Below are 23,215 nucleotides of genomic sequence, written 5' to 3'. Positions count from 1 at the left end.
CTTGGAGGTACAGTAGAGTCTCACTTATCCAACATAAACGGGCCAGCAGAATGTTGGATAAGCGAATATGTTGGATAATAAGGAGGCATTAAGGAAAAGCCTATTAAACATCAAATTAGGTTATGATTTTACAAATTAAGCACCAAACCATCATGTTATACAACAAATTTGACAGAAAAAGGTAGTTCAATATGCAGTAATGCTAAGTAGTAATTACTGTATTTACGAATTTAGCACCAAAATATCACTATGTATTGGAAACGTTGACTACAAAAATGCGTTGGATAATCCAGAACATTGGATAAGCGAGTGTTGGATAAGTGAGACTCTACTGTATATGCACACACACAATAAAAGGCAGTAAGTCCTAGCTCTCGTTGAAGAGGCAAATCCTTGTTTTGCCTGAATTGCTTCAAACTATAAGGGGAGAATAAATGTGATCAAATGTTTCTCTATGCAAAATATTATTAGTTGTAGGACAGTAATGGCAGAAGAGTAACAATAATGATGACAACAGTAGTGTGTTTGCCCATAGAAAGTGAAATGTCAAGGATAAGGATGAGCTAGAATGCTTTTCTCTCCACACTTCTAAGTAAAGTACACTTCTTGTTTGAAGAAGCTCATGCCTTCCAACGAAGATGCAGCTGTAATCTGTAGTGGTGAACCTTTAGAAACAGGTTTACCAGCTCAGTGTGTGTCAAGCTAGCTACAACGTAGGGAGATCTGTACATTAATAAGAGCTGTGGGCCGCTCAAATCATCAGTGGAGCTGTTGTCATATATTTTAAGTCACCCCATCCTAATTTGTCTAATTAAAATCTTTCCACAGAGGAAATTGCATATGTGAAATTGTATATCCCCAGCTGAGCTAAACAGCTCTATCTTCCTGAAACAAACTTCAGAGTGTTTTTGCTTGGAGAGCAGCACCTCCTCCACAGTGCGTTTACTTGGAGAGGTTAATTCCCCTCCCGTAGTGCTTCAGTCCCAATTGGCTCAGTCCCACCTACACTGTTGCTGCTATTAATAATAATGCATTTGAATTCTGACTATGGGCCTTCTCTGTATTTTCTGCTTGCACCCTGAGGTTTACATTTCCCGCAGATTCCCACATTCAAGTCTCTACACCCAGCCCAGATTCTAATGGTGCATCTTGACAGCCATCTCTTCTGAGCCATGGGGAGTTAATTCATTATTCCCTGAATTCACAAAATTTCCTCAGATTTTCCTTCCCTCCTTCTTTTCTTTCCTCACTAAGCTCACTTCAGAAACACCCTGGTATAGAGGAGGGCAAATAACCATGCAGGGGAAGAAACAGCATTTCTAACACCTGTTGATAGAAGAAAATTTGAATTCTGCAGAACGTAATGCAGATATATCTAGTATAGTTTCCTTTAATTACTTCTCATTCCGACTTATAAGGTAGGGTTTCTCAGCCCAGCCATTCCCACATCTTTGCATTTTATACTTAGGAGGATAAGTGGATATTTTCAACTGTGTTAGGACAATGTGATTGCCATAAGACATGGGTGGGCAAAGTGCTGTCAGTGGGCTCCGGGGCCGTTTTTGTTGCACTCAGAGCCCCATAGGAATTATTTTTCTTGTAAAACCTTTTCAGGTTTTTGTTTGTTTGTTGTTGTTCCAAAATGTCCTTTAGGAACATGAGGGCATTTTTGCTATGTTTAGGAATCATCCCAAGAATTTTTATTCAGGATAGAACCTTTCATTAAAACTGGAAGTAAGTTCAGGTCACTTTTCTGTTTTCAGATGCCCTCTAAAACATGGAGAAAAAGCTCCCCCCCCCCCCCAAGCCCTTAGGCATAGGTAGGCATTTCAGTGCAAAAGATAGGGGTGTTTTTTTGCAATTGGTTAAAGATTTTCCATCCCCATAATAATTATGTTCCTTGACCTTTTTTGCACTGGTTGCACTTCTCCTGGTCAACTTGACATTTGCTCAGGGCTCCTCCCATCCCAAACTGACTTCAAACGAATCTGCTGCACTTTATCTGTTATCTTGAGGTTACAACTTATAATGCGCACTTTAGCTTATCTATTACTGTAACCTCGCTGGTTTTAATTCTATGTTTTATTAAGCGTGTTTTTATTTTATAGGTTAATGTTTAGATTTTATAATTGGTGCATGTTTTTGTCTATTGATATATTGAATACTGTTACTGTTTTTATTTGATATTTCTGTGAGCCGCCCTCGGGGGAGATGGAGGCGGGATATAAATAAACAACTCCTTCTCCTCCTTCTTCTTCTGCAGTCTCCAAAGATCTTCTAAGATTTCCTGCAGTTGAGAACTTGCCATAAACCCTATTTTGGGTTCACCAAACAACTGACTAACATTTGACAGTTATTGATATCCTGATTTAAATAAAATTTGATTAATAGTGGGCCCATAAACATACGATAAACAAATAGTAGGCCCATAACCAAACCTTACGGCAGCCTATGACACAGTTCAGCATTGGAAAATGCTTCATAAAGTATATCGTATTACCCGGGACTATGATTTTACAATAACTGTCCAGACCCTCTTAGAAAACTGCAGCTTCTATGTGGAATTTCAAGGCAGGAAAGTAGATGGAGGAGGCAAAAGAATGGTTTATTTGGAGGAGGCAAAAGAATGGAGGAGGCAAAAGAATGGTTTACTTCAAGGCAGTGTTCTTACACCAACCTTTTTAAATATCTTTACTAACAATTAGCCACAGCCACCACTCACAAAGAGCTTTATATATGCTGATGACCTTGGCTTAACAGCACAAGCAAAAGACTTTGAAACAGTCAAAATCCGATTTACTAATGCCTTGAAAGATCTTTCCAGCTACTCCAAAAATAACCACCTGAAGCCTAACCTTGCCAAGACGCAAGTGTGTGCTTTCCACCTACGGAACCGTGAAGCCAACAGGAAATTGAAAGTTACCTGGGAAAGCCAAGAGCTTGAACATTGTTTCCCTACTAAATATCTTGGTGTCACCTTAGATTGAACACTAACATTTAGGAAACACTGCATGAACACCAAGCACAAAGTAGCTGCACGCAATAACATCCTGCAGAAACCCACTGGCATTGCATGGGGTACAGACCCAAAATCAATAAGAACATCAGCCCTGGCCTTATCTTACTCAACTGCTGGGTATGCCTGCCCTGCCTGGCACAAGCCTGCCCATGTGAAGCACTGAACAAAACATGCAGAATAATCACAGGATGTCTCAAACATTTGCAACTAATTGTGAGAGAAATAAGGTTAACACTGTGAGAGCCATCCACTGCATGGCCATCAGTGTCTTTCCAGTAGAATCAAATCAAGGAAAAGCTTCATGAGAACCACCACTCCTCTTAATGTCTCCTCAGCAATATCAAGAGTATCCCTCCGGGCAGCGAAACCAAGAAATCCCAATTGGATGGCCCCCCATGAGGGTCTGCCCTCAGGGGCAAACCAAAAATGGGCAACTTGAAAGTCCCTGAACAGAGTCAGAAGCGGAGTGGGCAAATCAAAAGACAATCTGGCAAAATGGCACTACCTAAAAGAATCCTCCACCTTGTGTGACTGTGGAACAGAACAGACAACCTGCATCTGTATGCTTGTCCGGAATGTCCTGCCTCATGTACAGATGAAGAATTGTTTGAGGATACAGACAATGCGGTTGCTGTTGTCCATTTTTGGTCAAAAGATATTTAGCCGCTTGTGCTCCTTCTGTGTTTATCAGTTTTATACTAATTTATGCAATTCTTTTGATGTGAAATAAATAAACAAACATACGATAGAGAGCTCCGGCTGTGAAAGGAACACAGGAAGCCACCTTATGTTATGGCAGATTATTGCTCCATCTGGCTTAATGCTGTCTTCGGTGACTAGCAGTGAATCACTAGTGTTTCTGAATAGAGTCTTTCCTAATTCTATCTTGAAATATTTGCATTTCAGCCACAGATCCCTGGAATGGGGAAAAAAACCCTCCAAAAGTAGTAGACACAGTCTTTCCCATAGATATTTCAGATTCATTTCTCGGTTTATTTTCTTGTTCTTACTTATTCTTACCATATAGGTCTCTATCCCTATTCCTGCAAGAAATACATTGCTGAGGCAGTGCTGCACTCACCATTTCTTAACTGGGATTAGCCCAGTAAAGACAGTGATTAGCTATTATTGGCATGCAGACATGCTCAATAGTGTCTTGCCCTCAAACAAAGCCTGAACCAGACATGGCTTACTGTACCAGAAGGTCATGACAGCAACTGTTAGCATTGGCAAATTTTAATATTGATATAAGAAAGAAAATATACAAAGTCAGATATAAATGTATGTTGGGTTAGAGAAACCCCATTGAATTTTTGATTCTATATTTTATAATGTCAATTGATAATTACCTTTCAGGCATTCTGTTGATTGGGGCTGGGGAAAAAATCATGCAATTGCATCTTTTAATCCAAAAACAGGGTGGGCTTTACTACTGATGACACCTTACCTTAGGAGGAGAAGCAAATGGCCCCATGTTATGCTATGACATCTTTTCTCATTGAAGACGTTCCCTTATACTTGTCCTGGTCAACATCCTTTCTTGTAAGAGCATCTTGCGATTTGTTTAAACCCATATATACTAAACAGTATATTTGAGGAAGATTAAATGTGAAGAATTGTACATCCTAGGATATTGACCAAATACATTTCCTGACTCCCAAAGGGTAGAAATCCAGAGATCACTTGTGTTAGTATAAGAGAGCTGATTCCAGTGTCTCTGCAATTTCTGACCCATTTATGAATCACTCAGAGAATTTGTTAGGTTTGAGAGGAGGAAGGGTGGATCAGCTTAATTTCACACAAACCTTCATTGCCAGGAAATCTGGATATTTCAGAGTGAAACCTTCAGTTACACTTCCAATATTTAGCCCTATTACTGTCTAGTGAATACTCTTTAAAATTAGAGTGTTATGGCCCTTCTCCATCGTGCTCAATATCAGTGTTCGTGCTGAAGAAACATATTTTCCGGATAATTCTAAAACTAGCTTTAAAATAGTTGGCTTGATCATTTTGCTGATGCTGCAAAAATTTAGTATTACTGGTCCAGTTTGGCTTGATTAATATTGAATCACTAGTACTGTCCAACATGTTGAAATCATTTCCACCATGTATTTTGTCATTGTTTTGCAGTTATCTTAAAATCAGTGATTTTGAAAAATAGCTACGGTATCGTCTGTCTCTAGCTTGCTGTAGCCTGATGAGGAAAAGAGCCCCACAGGGATCATTCCAGAGTTGTCTTAGTCTCCATGGCTGCATTATCAAACATCTAGTTCTCCAAGACATAGGAAAGATTTTGCAGACTCAGGCACTGCAGAAATTTTTGTGTGTAGTGGGGGGCGTGTGTGTGTGAAAGGTAGCCGTGCCCAGTCATGAGAGAACATCCTTGAATGAAAACATCCTCAGAGGGATGCTGAGAATTCCTATTCCTACATGTGCTGCATTACTGAATGTTCTAATAAAGGAACAGGGATTTTAAATTGCTTGAAATCATACATTTATTTATTTAACATCAACCACAAGCAAATGCATGTTTGCTGAATGCAGATGTAAGCAAAGCTGTATTATGGCCTGTAGCAAGGATGGATGGCCACGTTTTGGACCAGGGTTTAGAGTATCCTCACAGGGAAAAATAAATACGGATACAGTAGAGTCTCACTTATCCAACATAAATGGGCCGGCAGAACGTTGGATAAGCAAAAATGTTGGATAATAAGGAGGGATTAAGGAAAAGCTTATTAAATGTCAAATTACATTATGATTTTACAAATTAAGTACCAAAACATCACGTTTTACAACAAAGCAACAGAAAAAGCAGTTCAATACATGGTAATGTTATGTAGTAATTACTGTATTTATGAATTTAGCACCAAAACATCTCAATGTATTGAAAACATTGACTACAAAAACATTGGCTACTAACAAATTGACTTCAAATAAAGATAGAATTGCATAAAATGAACTTACAGTAACAACATTGTCGGAAATTAAATGCGTAAAAAGTTCAGTCCTTTCTGCCTAGAGAAACAGCTGTGGATCCGGGTGGGAGGCAGACTGCGTTGGATAATCCAGAATGTTGGATAAGTGAATGTTGGATAAGTGAGACTCTACTGTACTTAGTTTTTCTTTCAAGTGATTTCACTTAATCCAAGACTTTTGCCTCCAGGATTCTTATAGAGATCTAATTCCTTGCTTAATAGAGATGATTTCATGTTTATTTTTTCCTTTGCACCATTCTAAAGTGATGTTTTTGCTCCTACTGTAGCTGACACTTGGTATAGTCAAAAGATGTTAAAATCCACAGAAGAAAGTGGAGGCATGTCTTAAGAAATTTGATTAAGAACATGTTTTGACCCGAGTGTACTCTATAGACTTTCTTCAAGGGACACTTAGAATAAGGATTCTGAAATTTCTGAACCAGGAACTCTCAAGACATTTACTGGACAAGTGAAAACAAATGCTATAGATTGCAATGAATCTTCAATTTCTTTCTTGGTGTAGCCAGCCACATGGAAAGTGTGTGGTTTCCTGCTAATGTAGATAACGATATATAATAAAGAACAATATTTTATATTAGTTAAATTCTCCTTATCTTAAGGAATGTAGTATATTAGAAAACAAATAATTAAATTACTCCTGAAGCACAGACTATCATATCGCTCTCATAACTACATTTTTGGCAGAAGCTGCATTTTAGGGCAATATTCTGTGTGTACCTTTACATGGAACTTCACATATACTCAGCTTTTACTTGCATCTTGCTAAATCATAAGTTCAACCACATCCTGTGATAAAAGATCTGCATTTTAAGTCAGGCAAAAGTTATGAATTGGCCCCTCGTAGTTTCATTGACTGGTGAGTCACTCAGCACAGATAATACCAAAAAGAATTGCACTAGAAAAATTTTCTGTTTACCAGAAGTATCTGCTCAAACTTTCTAACTGGCACAAAAACAGTCCTAGTAAATGCCTATTGATTCAAGAAATATACAGAAAGATGGGCTGCCATTTTCTTAACTTGATAGTCTTTAACTTGAGAAGGGTTACCAGCAGGAAAGGTGCAAAAGGAGGTATTGTCCCCAAGTAAGACTTCTGCTCTCCAAATGAAATCTTCCTCCATTCCTCAAATTTCTAGCATATCAGAGAGTTGAACACTGAATATAATTCACAAATAGATCTCTTACATGTACTGAGTTTATTTTCCCTTGGTAAATTTTCCTGGCCATGTGTGTTTGATGCCTCAATCTTATTTCCCGTGCTCAGTTAAAGTTTTAAATCACTGCAAGGAAAAGTTCTCATCCCTACAGACCCACACAGCCCTGTAGCTAAATTCTTGATTATGGCCCCAAGCTTCCTTCGATATTTTGAACTACAAATGAAAAGCTGAATCTGAAAAAAGATTCCAGTTCAATCTTGGTTTCCAGTTCAGTTGTGCTGTACCCTGACCTCACCTTCTTAGGTGCTCTTTTCACTTCTGTCCAAAATGCAAAAGATGATGTCAGGACAGATGTGCTGTCCTGTTGCTAAAACCTTCTGCTTTTATTTCCAAGATCCTATAGCTAATCTTAGCTAGAATTATACGTGCCGAATCAATATGACCTGGCATTTATATAAATTGAATTTATTCAGTAAGGCTACTCTTGTTGGCATCATCAACTAGATTTAGACTAAAAATTCAAGAAGGCACACATTGATTTCTGGAGATCACAAACTAATGGGTAAAGGAGTGTGGACTACATATGGAATGTTACAGTTGATGTCTATCATCCAAGGTCAAACATTATTTGAAGAAAGAAGAGCTGTAAAAATTAATGCTTGGTGTTAAAGGTTATCAGAAGAATGATGGATTTTATTACTCAAGGTTGTAGATCTGCATAGAATGGTCAACATCAGTCAGTTGTGATAATTAATGGACAATAAATAATTTTAGTTGTAAACAATAACAATCTGATATGTAGCTTGTCATCAAAGAAAGCACTGAATCAAATGATAGACATTTCACAGATCTGTTGGCACACAGCAGACCAGCAGGCATCTTGGATGTCAATAGGTTAAGGCTTGACCTTCAAGTATAAGAGGTGAGGGGGATGCCTACATTATAAATTCACATACCTTGCTGTGTATGTCAAAGGAAGGAATATAGTAACTGATAATTCTCAAAATATGTCAAAAACTCAGAAATAGACTAGTATCAGACTTTTTATGGATTACATTCTTCAGATTAGAATCATATAAATATGTTGTCGAAATATTAGCTTTTTCTACCAGCATCTGAGGCACATCAGAAAATTGAGAACATGTTAGTGGATAGTTACGAAGTTTGGTAAATTTTTTATATTTATACAGAGTTCTTATTTTAAACCTACTTAGTGATTTCTGTTAGACTACCTTTGGCTCATTTAAGCCCGCTTTTTTGATTATTGATTGGTTAATTAGTAGATAATTTAATTAATTATAAATTGGTATTTAAATGTATGTTGCATGATGACATTAAAGAGAACCATTGTGGTGGTTTGAGTGTTGCGCTAGGATACTGGGAGACCAGAGTGCAAATCTCCACTCAGCCATAGAATATCACAGGTTGGACATAATTATGATGGACATAATTTCTGTTGTCCCAGTGTATGTACCAGTAATTTATTTTAATTCTCACTTTTAAGCTTTTCCTGAATGCAGCATTTACCATATTTACTTGAGGAGTCAATACCTGTTTTGGTGAAATTACATTGCCAAAATTAAGGGGCACATGAGATTAGATGATGCATTAGAATCATGGACATAAAACCAGCTATGTGAAAAGGCCCAGAGGAACCTGGACCCTCGGAGTTGATGGGTGTGAAGAGGCTGTTTTCAGTGGTGGTGGCAGCTTCAGAGCTCTGTGGTGCCTGGAGAAGGAGACTTGGACATTCCTGTTGCTAAGCCATGGATCCCAGGCATCCTTCAGGGTTTTTCGCCTGCCCCGTCTAAGCTCAGTCCCACGTTTTCCCCAACTGGCCTCATTCACGAAGCCTTCAAAACCTTCCCATCAGTTTTGAAGGCCTTGAGAATGAGGCCAGTTGGGAGTCGCATGCCTTCCCAAATGGTCTTTTTCATGCTGCCTGCTTCTCTGATGTGCTATGCCTGCACTGTTGGCTGCATTACATTTGAGAGCAAATCCAATTTTTGTAATGTGCTCCTTCAAGACAGAGGTGGGCATTACATTTCATGGTGCATTATATTCAAGTTAATATGGGTACTTTTCTCTGCTATGCTTTCTGCCTTATCATTTAAGCCCTTAGCATCCCACCCAGCCCTCAGCATCCCAAATCTGAAACCTGTTGCTTCCCCATCCCAAAAAGTTGTCTCTCTTCTCCCATGGGGAAATCTATCTTTAATATTTTAAAGATACTCTCTATAACTTTAATACTTTTTGTATCAGTTGTTGTTGTTGTTGTTGTTGTTGTTGTTGTTGGGAAATCTTCCTCTGTCACACACAGCACATGAATATCCTGTGTAAAATGATGTATTAAAGGAGACCAATACAGGAGAAAGTGTGTGCTTGCACAGTGGGAAAACATAGCAATACTATAACAACACTATATAGAAATAGCACTAAAGTACTGTGCTTTTCTCATTGTTGCAAGATCACCATCCCATACACCCTCCTTCTCCTTCATTAGCCACTTCCAATGCCTCATTTCACACAGGCTTTGTGTCTTGACAGTTTTCAATACAACTGGAGATGCATCTGAAGGTAAAACATGGAGAAGTATGGGTGGGGTGACATGCCCACATCTAATGTCACAATCCACATCACAGACAAGACCTTCACAAATGAACTGAAATGAGGAGGTCAAAAAGTCTGAAGTCTGGATAGGGAAGAAGCAAGAAGAAGTGTGGAAAAACACCATTAAATGATGCGGTACAAATGGCCAGTCTGAATGAGTCCTCCTTTTATCCCAATACCAAGACTGAAACTAACTGGTAGCAATTTGTGGGTAGTCTTTTGGCCATCACTTCTTAAACTATTTGATGTAAGGGATCAGCGGAGTTCCCCCACCCCATATACTAGGGACATGTAATACACCTGAAGAAACAGCATTTTGCCTATTGAAACACACATCACAGTTAACTGGCTTTTTCCCCCAAAATGCAGGAAAGAAAAAAAAAACTTAGATGGCAGGTTTTTTTAAAAAAACTCTTTGGTGTCTTTTCACAATAAATTATTTCAACATTCCGCTTTAAAATTGTGAACCATCATGTTGTTCATGTTTCTAACTGCAGTTCTGATTGTCTTTCTCTTCAGACCGCATACATGTGCACTATTTTAGATGAGTATACAAGATTGTTTTGCACAAAATTATTCCTTCCATACTTTATTTTCTTGTGGTTGTTTTTAATTCTAATGCCTTTTAGACATTTTCTGAACCACTCATTGATTTTCAAGTAGCAGCTTTCATAGTTTTGAGAATTCTTGTCATAAATGGTTCTATTGTAACTTTAAATAAGGTACTGCAAAATACAGCAAAACACTTGCTTTTCCCCAAGAGGGAAAACAAAATATATGCTGATTTTGTACTAAACTCCAGAACTCCATACTCTGCCAACCACTTCCTTGAGCCAACCTAGTCATCACGCACCTCATGTAGGCAATCTTTACTTTCATTTCCCATGTTACCTTTTCATAGTCTTCAACCATCCTAATTAATGCAATTTTTTAGTTTGTTTTTAAGAATCTGTAAGAAACTGCATCATGTGTTGTAAATCTAACCAATGTAATGTGCATTGTTTTATGGGTTTTGCATTTATATCATTATGCAACTGATTGAGGAAGCACAAATGTGGATGATGGTCGCTTTTGGGCATTTTGCAGTACACTTACTATATTCTGTATCATTCTGTAAAATTGTGAAAAGATGGTAATAGTTTCAGAGGATCTCATTTTGAAGAAGAATTAAGAATCTGATGTGGATGTATACAGGTTGAGTATGCCTTAACCAAAATGCTTAGGACGAGAAGTGTTTGGGGTTTTGAATTCCCCTCCCCCCACACCAGATTTCAAAATATCTTATTATGTATGTTTGTAGAAATATGGGTATCTTGGAGATGGAACCAAAGTCTAAACGAGAAATTCATTTATGTGTCATATACACAGTCTGAAGGTACTTTTAGAAACAATATTTTTAATAACGTTGCAAAAGTTTGTGTATTTTGAACAATCAGAAAGCAAAGGCATCATTATCAAAGCCAGTCTGGACAATTTCAGGTTTTGGAGGATTTCAGATTTCAGATTTCCAGACAGTGGACAACTCAAGATTTTAATAAGTATATGTTGATTTGACTTTGAAGAAAAAATGTGTGTGCATGCATTTATTTTTATTTTCTTTTGTCTCTCAGGACTTGCACCAGGTCAACTCTATACGTATCCTGCCCGTTGCTGGCGCAAGAAGAGACGTTTGCATCCTCCTGAGGATTCCAGGCTGAAGTTGCTGGAGATCAAACCTGGTAGGTGCTCCCCCTCCAACCCCACTTCCTTCCTTTGTTTTCTAAGTGCTTTTTCTAGATTCATAGGCCAGGAAAAGCCTACCATTCATAGACATGAATCTTTTGACGTATCCACTTTTTTTGCCTATTCCCTTTTGTAGGTTGAGAATTTATCAAAAATCGTGGGTTTTTTTCTAGCCCTCAAAATAAAGGAAGGGGGATCCTTCCCCATTCCAAATTCAGGAGCAACTGTAATTCATTCAGTTGGGGAATTGCCTGGCGTTGATATTGAGGCCTGATGTTTTTATGAATTTTAAAGTCATGAACTCTGAGAGGTGAACATATTGAGCGGGTATTAAAAGAAACCTTACTATGGGACACCCCAACAAATATTTGCTGAGCCTCTAGCCATCCATTACAACAACAGAATGATTACATGATGACTGCAAACAGGAATCAAGGATGGTGTTTATGTGAAGTAACTTGCCATATAACTTGCATAATTTCAAGCATACCATTAACAATAACATGAAATAAGTGGCCAAGAAGTTTTGGGATGCACCTGCACTTTAGAATTAATGCAGTTTGACACCACTAGCTGCCATGTCTCATGCTATGGCATCCTCAGAGTTGTTTGCTGTGGCACCAGCATTCTTTGGCAGAGAAGGATAACGATCTTGTAAAACTACAGTTCTCATGATTCCATAGTATTAAACCAGGGGAATTAAACTCGTGTCAGACTACATTAAATCTGCAGTATAGATGCACCCCAATCTAAAGCCCATTTTACACCATTAAATTATAGCACTATTTTTAGTTTTTGTAGGTGAATCCTGGGCTACTAGTTTGATGAGGCCCTATAGCTCTCTGGTTGAGAATTCTAAACACCCTTCCTTAAACTGCAAATTCCAGGGTTCCATAGGATGGAACTATTGCAGTTGAAGCGAAATGATCCTGCTATAGTTCTGTAGTGTGAAAGGCCCCTAAGAAATCATTCAAGTGTGTGTGTGATTGAAAGAGAGAGAGAGGAGAGAAAGATGGGTTGGGACAGATGGTCTTTAAAGGTTTCTTTACTGTCAGGATGTCTTACAAGGAATAACAAGACATGTAGCTTTCACAATGCTAGTGCAATTCCTTATAAGAAGGAGCTTTCTTTCTCTAGCAAGGATAACTATATTTGTTTCTATTTCATTTCTGCTGCTTCCTGTTCTCCTCATTGCAAAGCCTTTTATGAAATGTAGAGGTAGTGAGTGATTATCACTAGCTATTAAGACACAAGGCATCTCTAGTGCTGCACATTGATCAGAAGGAGAGAGTGCCAGTTAAGTGTGTTTTTTCCAAGATGAAGGCTGCCAGGATGTCCCATGATATTCATATGTGGCAGCCTCTTCGAAATGTGTCATAAGATCTGTTGGAAGCCACTAGCTAAACCTGGGCTGTTTGTTTGTTTCAGCTGGTTCCGATTCAGTTTCATTCACCAGAGGGATGAAGGACAGCTATGAGATTAGGTTTTATCTGCTCTGACCGTTGCAAAATTTGACATATTTGCATCTGAGAATTTCATTTGGCTTCCTCACACAAAATGACCAGATGGTCAATAATTAATGCCAAACAATTGTCTCTCTAGGAAGGTACTGTAGCAGCTACAATAGTCATGTGTATATTGTCACACTCTGTTCTTCTACTCAGAAATTAAGCATGCAATCATATCTCAAAAATACAAAAATACTAGACTTCAATAAGTAGCCTAACTATACCAGCCCTTCCATACTTTTTCACACTAATATTTTTATGTAGTTTCTAGTACAGCAATTCAGTATAAATATGGGAAATGATATGAAACAAAATGTTATTCCTTCTCACCAACAGTATTTTATATAATTTGTATGTCTTTCAATATGCACAGCTGTCTCTTTGACAACTGCTAAAAGGTTATATTAGAGGAGTCCTACTCTGTGGTATTCGAAAGGGGTTGAAATGGCCAGACTGATGACATGATCAAGAGCCTCAGGGTATTATGCTGATTTTTGCACGTAAGAACACAAGTCATCTTGAACCATAAGTTAGGAATAATGCCTTTGTTGATCTATCAACTTGAAATAGTAATATAACCAACACAGTAATCATAGCTGGTTCAAAAAGGTGTTTAAAATTGAAAAATGGTGTTCAGTGATAAAGGAGGGTGAGAGTCCTTGCTTTCATTTTTCATTGTTGTGGTCAAGGGAGAGAACAATATGACATCTCTCACATACCTCAATAACCTAACTCATGTTAATTTTTCTTCAGCTTTCTCTAATCTGTGACATTAAATAAACATGGAAAGAGCATCTTTAGAAGACTCCAAAAAGCTTCTTGGGAAACAATGCTATAGAAGCTTCCTTGTTGCTTTAACTCTCTGAGAGAATTTGGGAAGCTTTTAGCAGATGACAGGAATTAATAAGTCCCAATGGCCAGTCAGTCTGTGGGGTTTATAGCCATTTTTTAAAGTACAGGGTCAGTGGTTGCCAAATTTCTGGTATCTGGAGCTTTCTTTTGAATTTAGAGTTTCACTTCCAGTGAAAAAGATTTATTCTGAGAATATGCAAAGGCGAAAATTGCTTATTCTCTGAGGAATCCAGCGTGAAACGCTAATCTGGGAATTACCTCCTGATTCAAGAGGCAAGCCTATATCAGCAATTCTTGAAATAACTTTTTCAGGGAGACTTGAGGTGGCCTCCTCAGTGGGTTTGATGACTTGGTGAAAGGTTTAGGGAAATTATAATAATTATAATTATTAGGCAGCTGTTAGGCGGCTAACAGTCATACACTTTTATCAAATTCAAGACAAAGAAAATACAAAAATTAAAAAAAAAACCCAAACAGTATTGTGTGTTAGGTTAAAAAATACAAGTGAAATACAATAAATACAATTAAAATGCATTTTAACCCTCCCAAATCCCACCCACAAGCTCCCCAACAACATGCTCTTTATCCTTCTCCAATTGCCTGCCAGCAGAAAAAAGTCTTGATCTGCTTGCAGAAGGCCAGCAGAGATGGGGCCATCCTGGTCTCTCTTGGGAGGGAGTTCCATAGTCTGGGAGCAACCACAAAAAAGGCCCTCTCCCGTGCTGCTTGAGCAGGTGGTGGAACACAAAAAGGCCCTCCCTAGAGGATCACAGATATCTGGCAGGTTCATTGAGAGAGATACAGTCCTTCAGATAACCTGGACCGGAACCATACAGGGCTTTGTATATAGCAGTGGGGAGTCCTAAACAGTAAATTTAACCCACTTTTCTTTAACCTGTATGCTATGCCATGAATTGCATCTCATTCTTCATCTCATGTTTGCAAACAGAAAATAAAAATCTAGAAGATCCCACAAAGCAACAATGTGCCTAGGTTATATTGCCATTGCAATACAAAAATTATTGTCACAGAAGTCCTCAATTTTTCTTTTTATTGTGTAGAGGACTGCAAACATTTAAGGTTTTTAAAATAAATAAATAAATAGATTCAAGCAGGGATAGAAAACCTCACCATATAATCTGACTCTCCATAGTCCTGTTTCAGATTATCTGCTTGGCAGTGTAGACTCACATAATCCAGTTCCAAGCAGATAATCTGGATTCAGAAAACTGATTATATGGATTATAGATCTAGCCTCAGCCCTCGGGGCTTCTCCTAAAGATCATGCTCTTTTCTCAGGAGTTTTCTTTAAGGTGGGGTGGAGGGAATGAGTGCACTGCCTTGTCAAATAAGAATTCTGCCTGCTCCAGGAAAAGTTCTTTTGTGTCCTTGATTTCTACTATTTTGGAGAGTGAAAGTCTGAAAATGGTTAACACCTAGAATAATTCACATTCCTTTGCTGACTTTGTCTACCTTTTCTTTGGATCGTTAAATGACTTCTGAATGCTCATATTGAAGTATTACATTTCTGTAATATTAAACATTCGAGGCAAACAAAGGAATGTGAACACAACAAATACAAGAATTCTAGTTATGAATAATCCTCAATGTCTCATTCTCTGCAGTGCTAGAAATTGAGGGTTTCTTGGGGAATGAATGAAGTACAGTTTCATCCAGAAGCTAGAATTCTTATTGGGGAGAATGCTGTGCTTACAACCTGACTTTTCCCCTATGGCATCATTGTTTGATGGTGTACAGACTTCTCTTATTCTAAAAGTTTACTGTACTTCACCAAAGCTTAGTAAGGCCATTCTGCGAAAATGTGTTTGTATTGAATTATACAAACACAAAATAGAAATCTAGAAGATCCCACATTCACCTCTAGAATGTAGCTCTGGATAATTTTGCAGAAAGAGAAAGTTCAAGATTTGGTGTAAAAGAAATTTCCCACCTTTGGACTACAGAAATCTGCACAGCTATATCTGTCAAGCAGTTGCATACTTTATTGCCTCTATCTGGCCCAGTTGAAGCTAGGGTATTTGAGGAAGCCAATCTTTTGTGAATTCCAGTACATATTGGCTCAATCCATGTTTCTGGATGGATTTTCTCCCAGAAATATAGAAGCAATTTTAATGTGCAGGACATAGTGGCTTCTGTGCAAATAAATACATAAATATTCTGTATATAAGTATTTTCTGTGCAGAAAATTGTTTTCTTTGCAAAAATGTGCAAGTTTTGGGCAAAATATATTCCCAAAGGCATCATTTTTAAAAGGAGGAAATAGCATTTTCTGTGCAAAAATTCCACGCACAGTTATTTTCTAGTACAAAGTTTTGAATAATTTTTTAAAGTCTGCAGTATTCAAAGGTTTTCTTGCAATAAAAAGAAATTTGCTAAAAGTTACTTCTCGCTCTGAAATTAGTGAAGACTTATATCCCTACCTTCTGGATTAATGTGTGAATTATAATACAATGATCAATTTATTTTGCAGTTCTCTAAATATTGAAGCATGAATATGTATTAACTAATATGTATTTTGTTTTGTTTTATTCTGTTGTAACTAATATATGTTTCTAGGGAGATGTATTTTGAAAAAAATACATTAACTGCATATTGAAATTAGATCTTAGGAATTTTACTTTTTTGGTGGACTCTAATTCCCCATATCCTCCATCCAACTCAATAGAGGAGCAGAGTCTCTGTTTCTCATGGGACCAGGGAACACGGTTCAGTTTAGTGTCCCTTCTCCAGGGGGAATGGGAGAATCAGGTGTAATGCTTCCTGTCAGCATCCTTCTTTTGATTATTAGAAAGCAGATCTAGCCCTTTGTTTGCTTTGCTCCCCCTCCCTTATATAATGTCTATTCCTTCTTTCAAACTGTGGTAGCCTGAGGTTATAAGCACTAAATCTCAACTGAAATATTGGACAAGGACAAGCATGTGTTTCCTATCAAGCATCCCACTTGACATAGAGGTGCTGGAACTGAAAAGACTAAAGAACGTGCACCCCCCTCCATAAATAATGGATTAAGGCAAATCAAGACTTGCTTCTCTGTTCTTCTCCCCTTTCCTACAATGTTTTAATTCATTCCTAAATGATAGTAGGTGGCTTTCCAAAGAGGGAGATTCTTCTTATCTGATCAATCAAAATATTTTTGTGTGTTTTCTCATTGCAACACTTCTGCATCAAGCTGTAGCACTGAACTGTAGCAAGTCCCAAATAAGATAAATCTAACTTTAGCTTTTCCTAACACAACATGCTATGATGGAGGTGTAGGTGGTGGACTATCCTGCTATTTATACTGTATGACAGTTAACACAGTATATGTGCAAGGGTATGTGTGAGAAATTAGCCTCTGCCCACACAGTAAAGTCCTTTTGTGTTCCTGTGTTTAGCTCCATTTCATAAACTCACAATTGTTTCACTAGGTAAAAGGTCATTTCAGCGGCCTTTTGACTCAGGAGAAATTTGAGAAAGCAAGAAATGTCTGCAAAAGTTTACTTTAGCCTAACTGAGATGGCATGTAAAGCACACAGCTACTCCCTACTAATAACTTTGCATATTTTATCAAGTGTTCTAAGGTTTGCAATTTTGTATGCAACTTAATGTGAGAAAGTGTGTAAAAGGTTCTACAGTATTTCAAATGGCCTTGTAGACTTATTCCCAACAATCCTGGATTTCTTGTTCCAGAGAAATGGGGAAAAAATGGAAAATATTGAAATAGCCTGTTTTGTTTTGTTTCTAGATTCATTCCACTGCTTCTAAATCAGAGCTTTGGACTACAGCTGTCTGAAACCTCTAGCCAACATGGGCATGCTTTATTGGGAATGGGTTTTTAAAGATGTAGCACTGAAAAGAAAACAACCCCCTTTCTTAATCCAAATGAAAATCGTTCTGTCCCTGCATCTCATGTATTGAATCAGCAAGCCAAGACAAATTTGTTGGCATGAAATCTCATACTGGAGGATGGTGAATTGGGTATTCAGCATCTAATTCATACATACAGTTGGAACTGGGATTGTCGGGGTTCCAGATTGGTCCATGTGAGGAGCAGAATTCAGGAAGAACTGGTGGTCTACAGTTCCACATAGATACAGGACATAATAGATGGGTTATGGGTTCATGTAAGTAGCAGAAGAGACACAAGGGGAATTGGAGAGTAAGAGTAAGAAGTGGAAGTAGCCTTCATAACTTGTGAAGAACTAGAAGTGGCTGGGGAGTTGTGGAAGTGGTAGTCCAAAAAAGTAGCATTTCTAAACTCTGGATAGAGAGGATGGGAGAGCATGGGACCAGAGAAAGAAAGCAGAGGGAGCGTGATAGCAGAAACCTTGAAATATGTCTTCTTTGAGGCAACCCAGGAGAGGAACTCTGCTTAGTGCGGCCACCAAAACCTCCAGCCCTTATGTTCTGCTGGAAGATCCCTGCCAATAAACGCAAAGGGCAGAAACTGCCCAAATTGTACGGTGAATGTTTGTGGCGAAGGCATAGCAGTGGGAACCCTACTATCATCTGGAAAAGGGGAGGGAAGGGAGCAAGGGGGGAAATGCCTACCCTTCCATTAGAAAACTGCTTCCTACCTCAAGCTGAAGCAAAGAGCACAGCACAGGGATGGAGCAGATTTAAATAGCTTGCAGCTCCACCCCTGTCAACCACACCCACCAAGTCTGGTCTCCTTCACAAGGGCCTTCAAATTCCCCTTTGTGCCTTAGGCTTTGCCTGCTAGTTGTGGGTGGGCCAACTTGGTTGCTTCCACTACATGGGCTATTGCTGCTAACAACTATGTAAATTGGTGGTAAGGTAGGTAATGACAGTGTGGATACATTGCCAAAATTTGGTTGAGATAGTGCTTGCAATTCTGGAGGGACTCTTAATTTTTTCTTCTGATACACTTAGCATGGTGATTTGGTTAAGCATTTGACATTCATATGTAAACCAGTTTTTTTTTATTTGAAAAAAGGGGGGATTGAACCCCTAACCCCCCCACCCTTGGCTATAGGTTTGGGTTGGAGTATCTGTGACAATAAGTGAATAGAGTAGTCATGTGGACAGTCCTCTCTACTTAGAATCATAGAATCATAGGATAGTAGAGTTGGAAGAGACCTCATGGGCCATCTAGTCCAACCTCCCACTAAGAAGCAGGAAATCGCATTCAAAGCACTTGAAGGGTCTGTGGATTGTCCTATTTTTGAGATACTCCTTTTTGAAAGACTGACCAATAGCAAAAAGAGAGAAAAAAGGACTTTAAATTTCCAAGGAACACATAGGACTAGAACAGGAGACAGAACAGGTACACAGATCACACTCAGTCCCACAGTGTGAGATATATTGCATATCTATTGAAATTACAGCAAATACTTATAAATTTGCTAATATACATATAAATTCCAACATGAAAAATTTATTTTATTTGTTCTCTTTTTCCCTCTTTTTTGGTGGTGAGTTTTCTCTTCTTTAGCAAGGTGATCCTATTGCCATTTTGCATTCCTTCATTGTTACCTTTCTGGTAGATGGCATTTAATTATCCCTGTTGAAAAAAAAATCAATATTTTAATTAGTGCTAAAACACCTTTTGATCTATGTTGTTAAACATTTGTACATCAGCATGAAAATGAAAGTGTTGCAATTTTAATTAAATACTTTTCTGTAACGTGACTTTGAGTGGTAGCCATTTGAGCAATTTGGTTCCCCGCGCATGGATATTTCCATTCATATTCCTAATTTTTGTTAAAAAGAAATGTTAAGCATTCGTCCAACAAACAGAGCAAGGCAAGTTTAATTAATGGCTGTTTAAGGTCAGTAATTAAAATTTAAAATTTAATTACTAACTTATAATGGTGGGGAAATTTTAAATAAATTTTCAACTAAAGTGAATTGTATCTTCCCATTTATATATTGTATTTTAATATGTTATTTAACTATTTTAACTGTTTTATTATTTTATTGTATTATGATATACTGGTAGTGATCCTGCCAGTTGTGTAAGCCGCCCTGAGTCCCCTCGGGGAGAAGAGCGGGGTAGAAATATCGGAAATAAATAAATAAATAAATAAATTTTCTAGAAATATGTCTTCATTCACCACCATCATAGGCTATCATTCGTGGCTGAATATGATTGTCTTCCAAGGGCAGGATCTTGCTAGTGCATTTGTAAGTGACTGTAGAGACCTATTCTGGACCAGCATGGTCTTTCGCAGTGAGGACATACATTTCCAGCTGGAAGGTAGTCCCAACAAGGGTTTGCTTGATGTGCCTTAGTCTTGGCACATTTCTCTTCATGCCTCCTCAAAATCAACAGCGTTTTAACATTTATTCCCTTTGTCAATTGCAGATTTTACATTTTCTTCATGTTACAATATTGGTCCCCTTCATAGAGAACATCTCTACTTACACAATATTTACAGTGCTATTTTTTTTACACTCTCAAAATGTTTCCGTACTCTTTACTCCACCCCATTCCTGTAGCATCTAATCATTTATTGTTACATGCTGGTGCTCAACTGGCTTTGTTTCCTCTGGCTGTATAGGGAAATTGCTGGTACTTCCTTTGGAATGACTCCCCCCAGATACCCTGCTTAATTAAGCAAATATGTCGTATTTGAAAGTAGTGTGACTATTTCAATCAGGGAATAAATATTTCTGCTTTAATCTGCTTTTAGGAGAAAGGCTATTGTGACTTTTTCTTTTCCCCACCAGGTGAAATATGCCACAACAAAACTCTAATATATTTTGTCTTGACTATTGTCCTCCAAAAATATGAGTCTTCAGCCTTGGGTTTCATGTCTCACTATATGAATAGAAAATGCCAGGTAATGGTGGATATATGTATTTCTGCCACTTAGATCTAGCCCAAGGCGCTTTGCTGTCTGTTGTCCCCACCCCTAGGTCCACCTACAGAAAACAACCACACTGGCAGTTGAATCTTTTTTCAATATTTGTGGCCTCTACCATAAATGTTACAATCTGTGGCCTCTACCATCTGAAAGTATACATTGCCAGTCACCAAAATGCTTGCAAAGGGATAGGATTCTCTTAGTGAGTTTGATGCATCCAGCTGTCAAACCAGCACAAACCAACTTGTTTTTGGTAGCACAGCTTTCAGTGAGTTGATTTTGACAAAGCACTGGAACACAGGGAAAGGATCAAAACTTAGGATCAGGCTGTTCGATTATCAGTCAAGGAGGAGATGCAGGCATTTTCACAGTGCAATCCTGTACAGATATACTCAGAAATACAGAATCTCATACTCTCCTAGTTTACTAGAGATGGTTCTGAGTAATCCTCTATCATCCCCCCTTTCCAGCTGCATTAACAATATCCCAGTTTCTTTCCCCTCTTCCACCTTTACCTGTTGTTTTTAACTTGCTTCAGTTGCTGAAGATTGAGTTCAAAGTATTAAAGAAGTTTGCACTCCATTAACTCAAAAGAGAGAGGAAAGGAAGGGTAGAATATTGCCTTCCCCATTAGGTTCAGCCCAAAGCAAACTGATCACATTTTCTAGCATGTGTATTCTTCCTCATCCTGACCACATTCTGATAACCCTGTTTTCATCTGCAAAATCTTGAACATGTGGAATTTGGTCTAATCCCAGCCATCTTTATATCCCCAAATACCTACCCAAATAACCCAGAGTTCTGTTCTCTGAAGCTGCCCCAGAAGCAGAATGGGAGATTCCTTGGAGACTTTTAGTGTTCAGATGGCAAGCCATGCCAAGAGTGCACTAGGATCACTGCTGCTGCTGCTCTTTCATTGACCAAAAGCAATTCCCTGGCTGAACCTTGCTGATCACATTGATGAGGCCACAACAGGGTGCCCTACCATGTGACCGGCAAAAGTGGCATTGCTAGCAAGGCTCAGTCAGGAAGCTGCTTCTAGTCAGTGACACAGTGGTGGGCCAGTTGACATGTGAACACTGGATCAGGCTGGATCCAGCTGTCCAAAACTGAAAAACACCAGGGTGTCTCCGGAATAAATTCCAGTTCCCTTTGTTCCAGTAAATAACTGGAACCATTGCTTCTGCTGTGAAATCAGCTGTATGTAGGTCATGAGGTGCAAGGTGAATCCGCTTTATTTGGCTTGTGTAGACATGGCCCTAGCACAGGCCCTCCAGGTATTTTGGACTTCAACTCCCAGAAATCCCAGCCAGTTTACCAGATGTTAGGAATTGTGGGAATTGAAGACCAAAACAGCTGGAAGGCTGAAGTTTGCTCATGCCTGCACTAGTATATGTTCCCAAGATCTCAACATTGCATTCATGTGAAGCATGTTATTTGTACAGCACTGCTCTTTCAGTCATTACATTGGAGTTCCTATCTACTTCATAACTGGGTCCCTTCTAATGGGCATTATTGTATTCAGCTAGAGTAAGCAAGTACAAAATACAAGCACAGTGAAGTTATCTCTTTCTTTCAAATTCATGTTAAAAAATTGGAGTGGAGAGCAAAGGACTGTGATGTGTATCAGTGCTGAGTACGAAACAAGTCTTGTTTGAAGCATCCTTTATGGTTATAATTATAACTGGGATTCTTGTATCAGTGAAATTAAACTTGATGAAATATAATAAGAATGATAATTGCATTTAACCTTTGAAAAGAAAATTTGTATATTCAAAATTGTGACCGACATATTCTCTCACCATTTATAAATGTACTGTTTTACATGCTTATTTTAGTTATATCTGTGTTTTTACTGACTAAATTCTAAGCACATGTATCACTGAAGAATAAGTGAAAGCTATCTGTGAAAGATATATATGTGTGCTCCTGCATGAGACTTTTTATTTTAGTACATCAGAAATATGAGTTTTTAAAAATGCCTCACTTATCTCGTGTATTGTGAATTTTTAGAAGCCAACTTTAAATTTAAACTATCTCTTTTTCTTGATTAAGTACAGAAACTACTATTTCAGGGCCAGTAGAGGGAGTAATATTACAGGATTTTTGTGAATGGGGTTTGACTCTGCTTACATTTAAATAGATGTATTGAAGAAGAAAACCTTTTCATGGAATTTATACAAAATAATAAACCTAATTCTCCAACCTGTATGCCTGCAGGTGAAAAATAGAAAAGCATGTGTATCACCATCAAATAGCCATAAAGATCAAACACTAACTTTTTTCCTTTGTCATTCATTAATATGGGTTCATATATTTTGGATTACAGTGTTAGCCCATGATTTGCAAGGAAATTTGTGTATGATTTGGGGCAGTTCCAAATGTTTTCATTGACTGGTAGAGATTCGTATGGAGCGAAATGTTCAAAAGTGCCGCTTTTTACATTACTTTGGAAAGGAGGCAAATGCACACATATACTGACTAGATGGCTATATGTGTGTGCTGTCCCAGAGTAAGAAACG

General features: G+C 38.2%; 1 protein-coding gene across 4 annotated transcripts in view; it reads left to right on the top strand.

Moving 5' to 3' along the window:
* dpf3 (double PHD fingers 3) overlaps positions 1-23,215 on the top strand; it is a 235,960-nt gene that overhangs the window by 120,805 nt on the left and 91,940 nt on the right. For all 4 annotated transcript variants that reach the window (XR_001730046.2, XM_008103841.3, XM_008103848.3 and 1 more), the window contains exon 3: positions 11,392-11,499. Coding sequence is in view for 3 of the 4 variants with exons in the window: in XM_008103841.3 (XP_008102048.1) it covers positions 11,392-11,499 (108 nt within the window). In the remaining variant the exon portion in view is untranslated. The remainder of the gene's footprint in view (positions 1-11,391; positions 11,500-23,215) is intronic.

The sequence above is a fragment of the Anolis carolinensis genome, chromosome 1 (genome assembly GCF_035594765.1).
Source record: "Anolis carolinensis isolate JA03-04 chromosome 1, rAnoCar3.1.pri, whole genome shotgun sequence".
NCBI lineage: Eukaryota > Metazoa > Chordata > Lepidosauria > Squamata > Dactyloidae > Anolis > Anolis carolinensis.
Note: the sequence above shows the minus strand (reverse complement) of the source record. Positions and strands in the feature narration are given on the sequence as shown.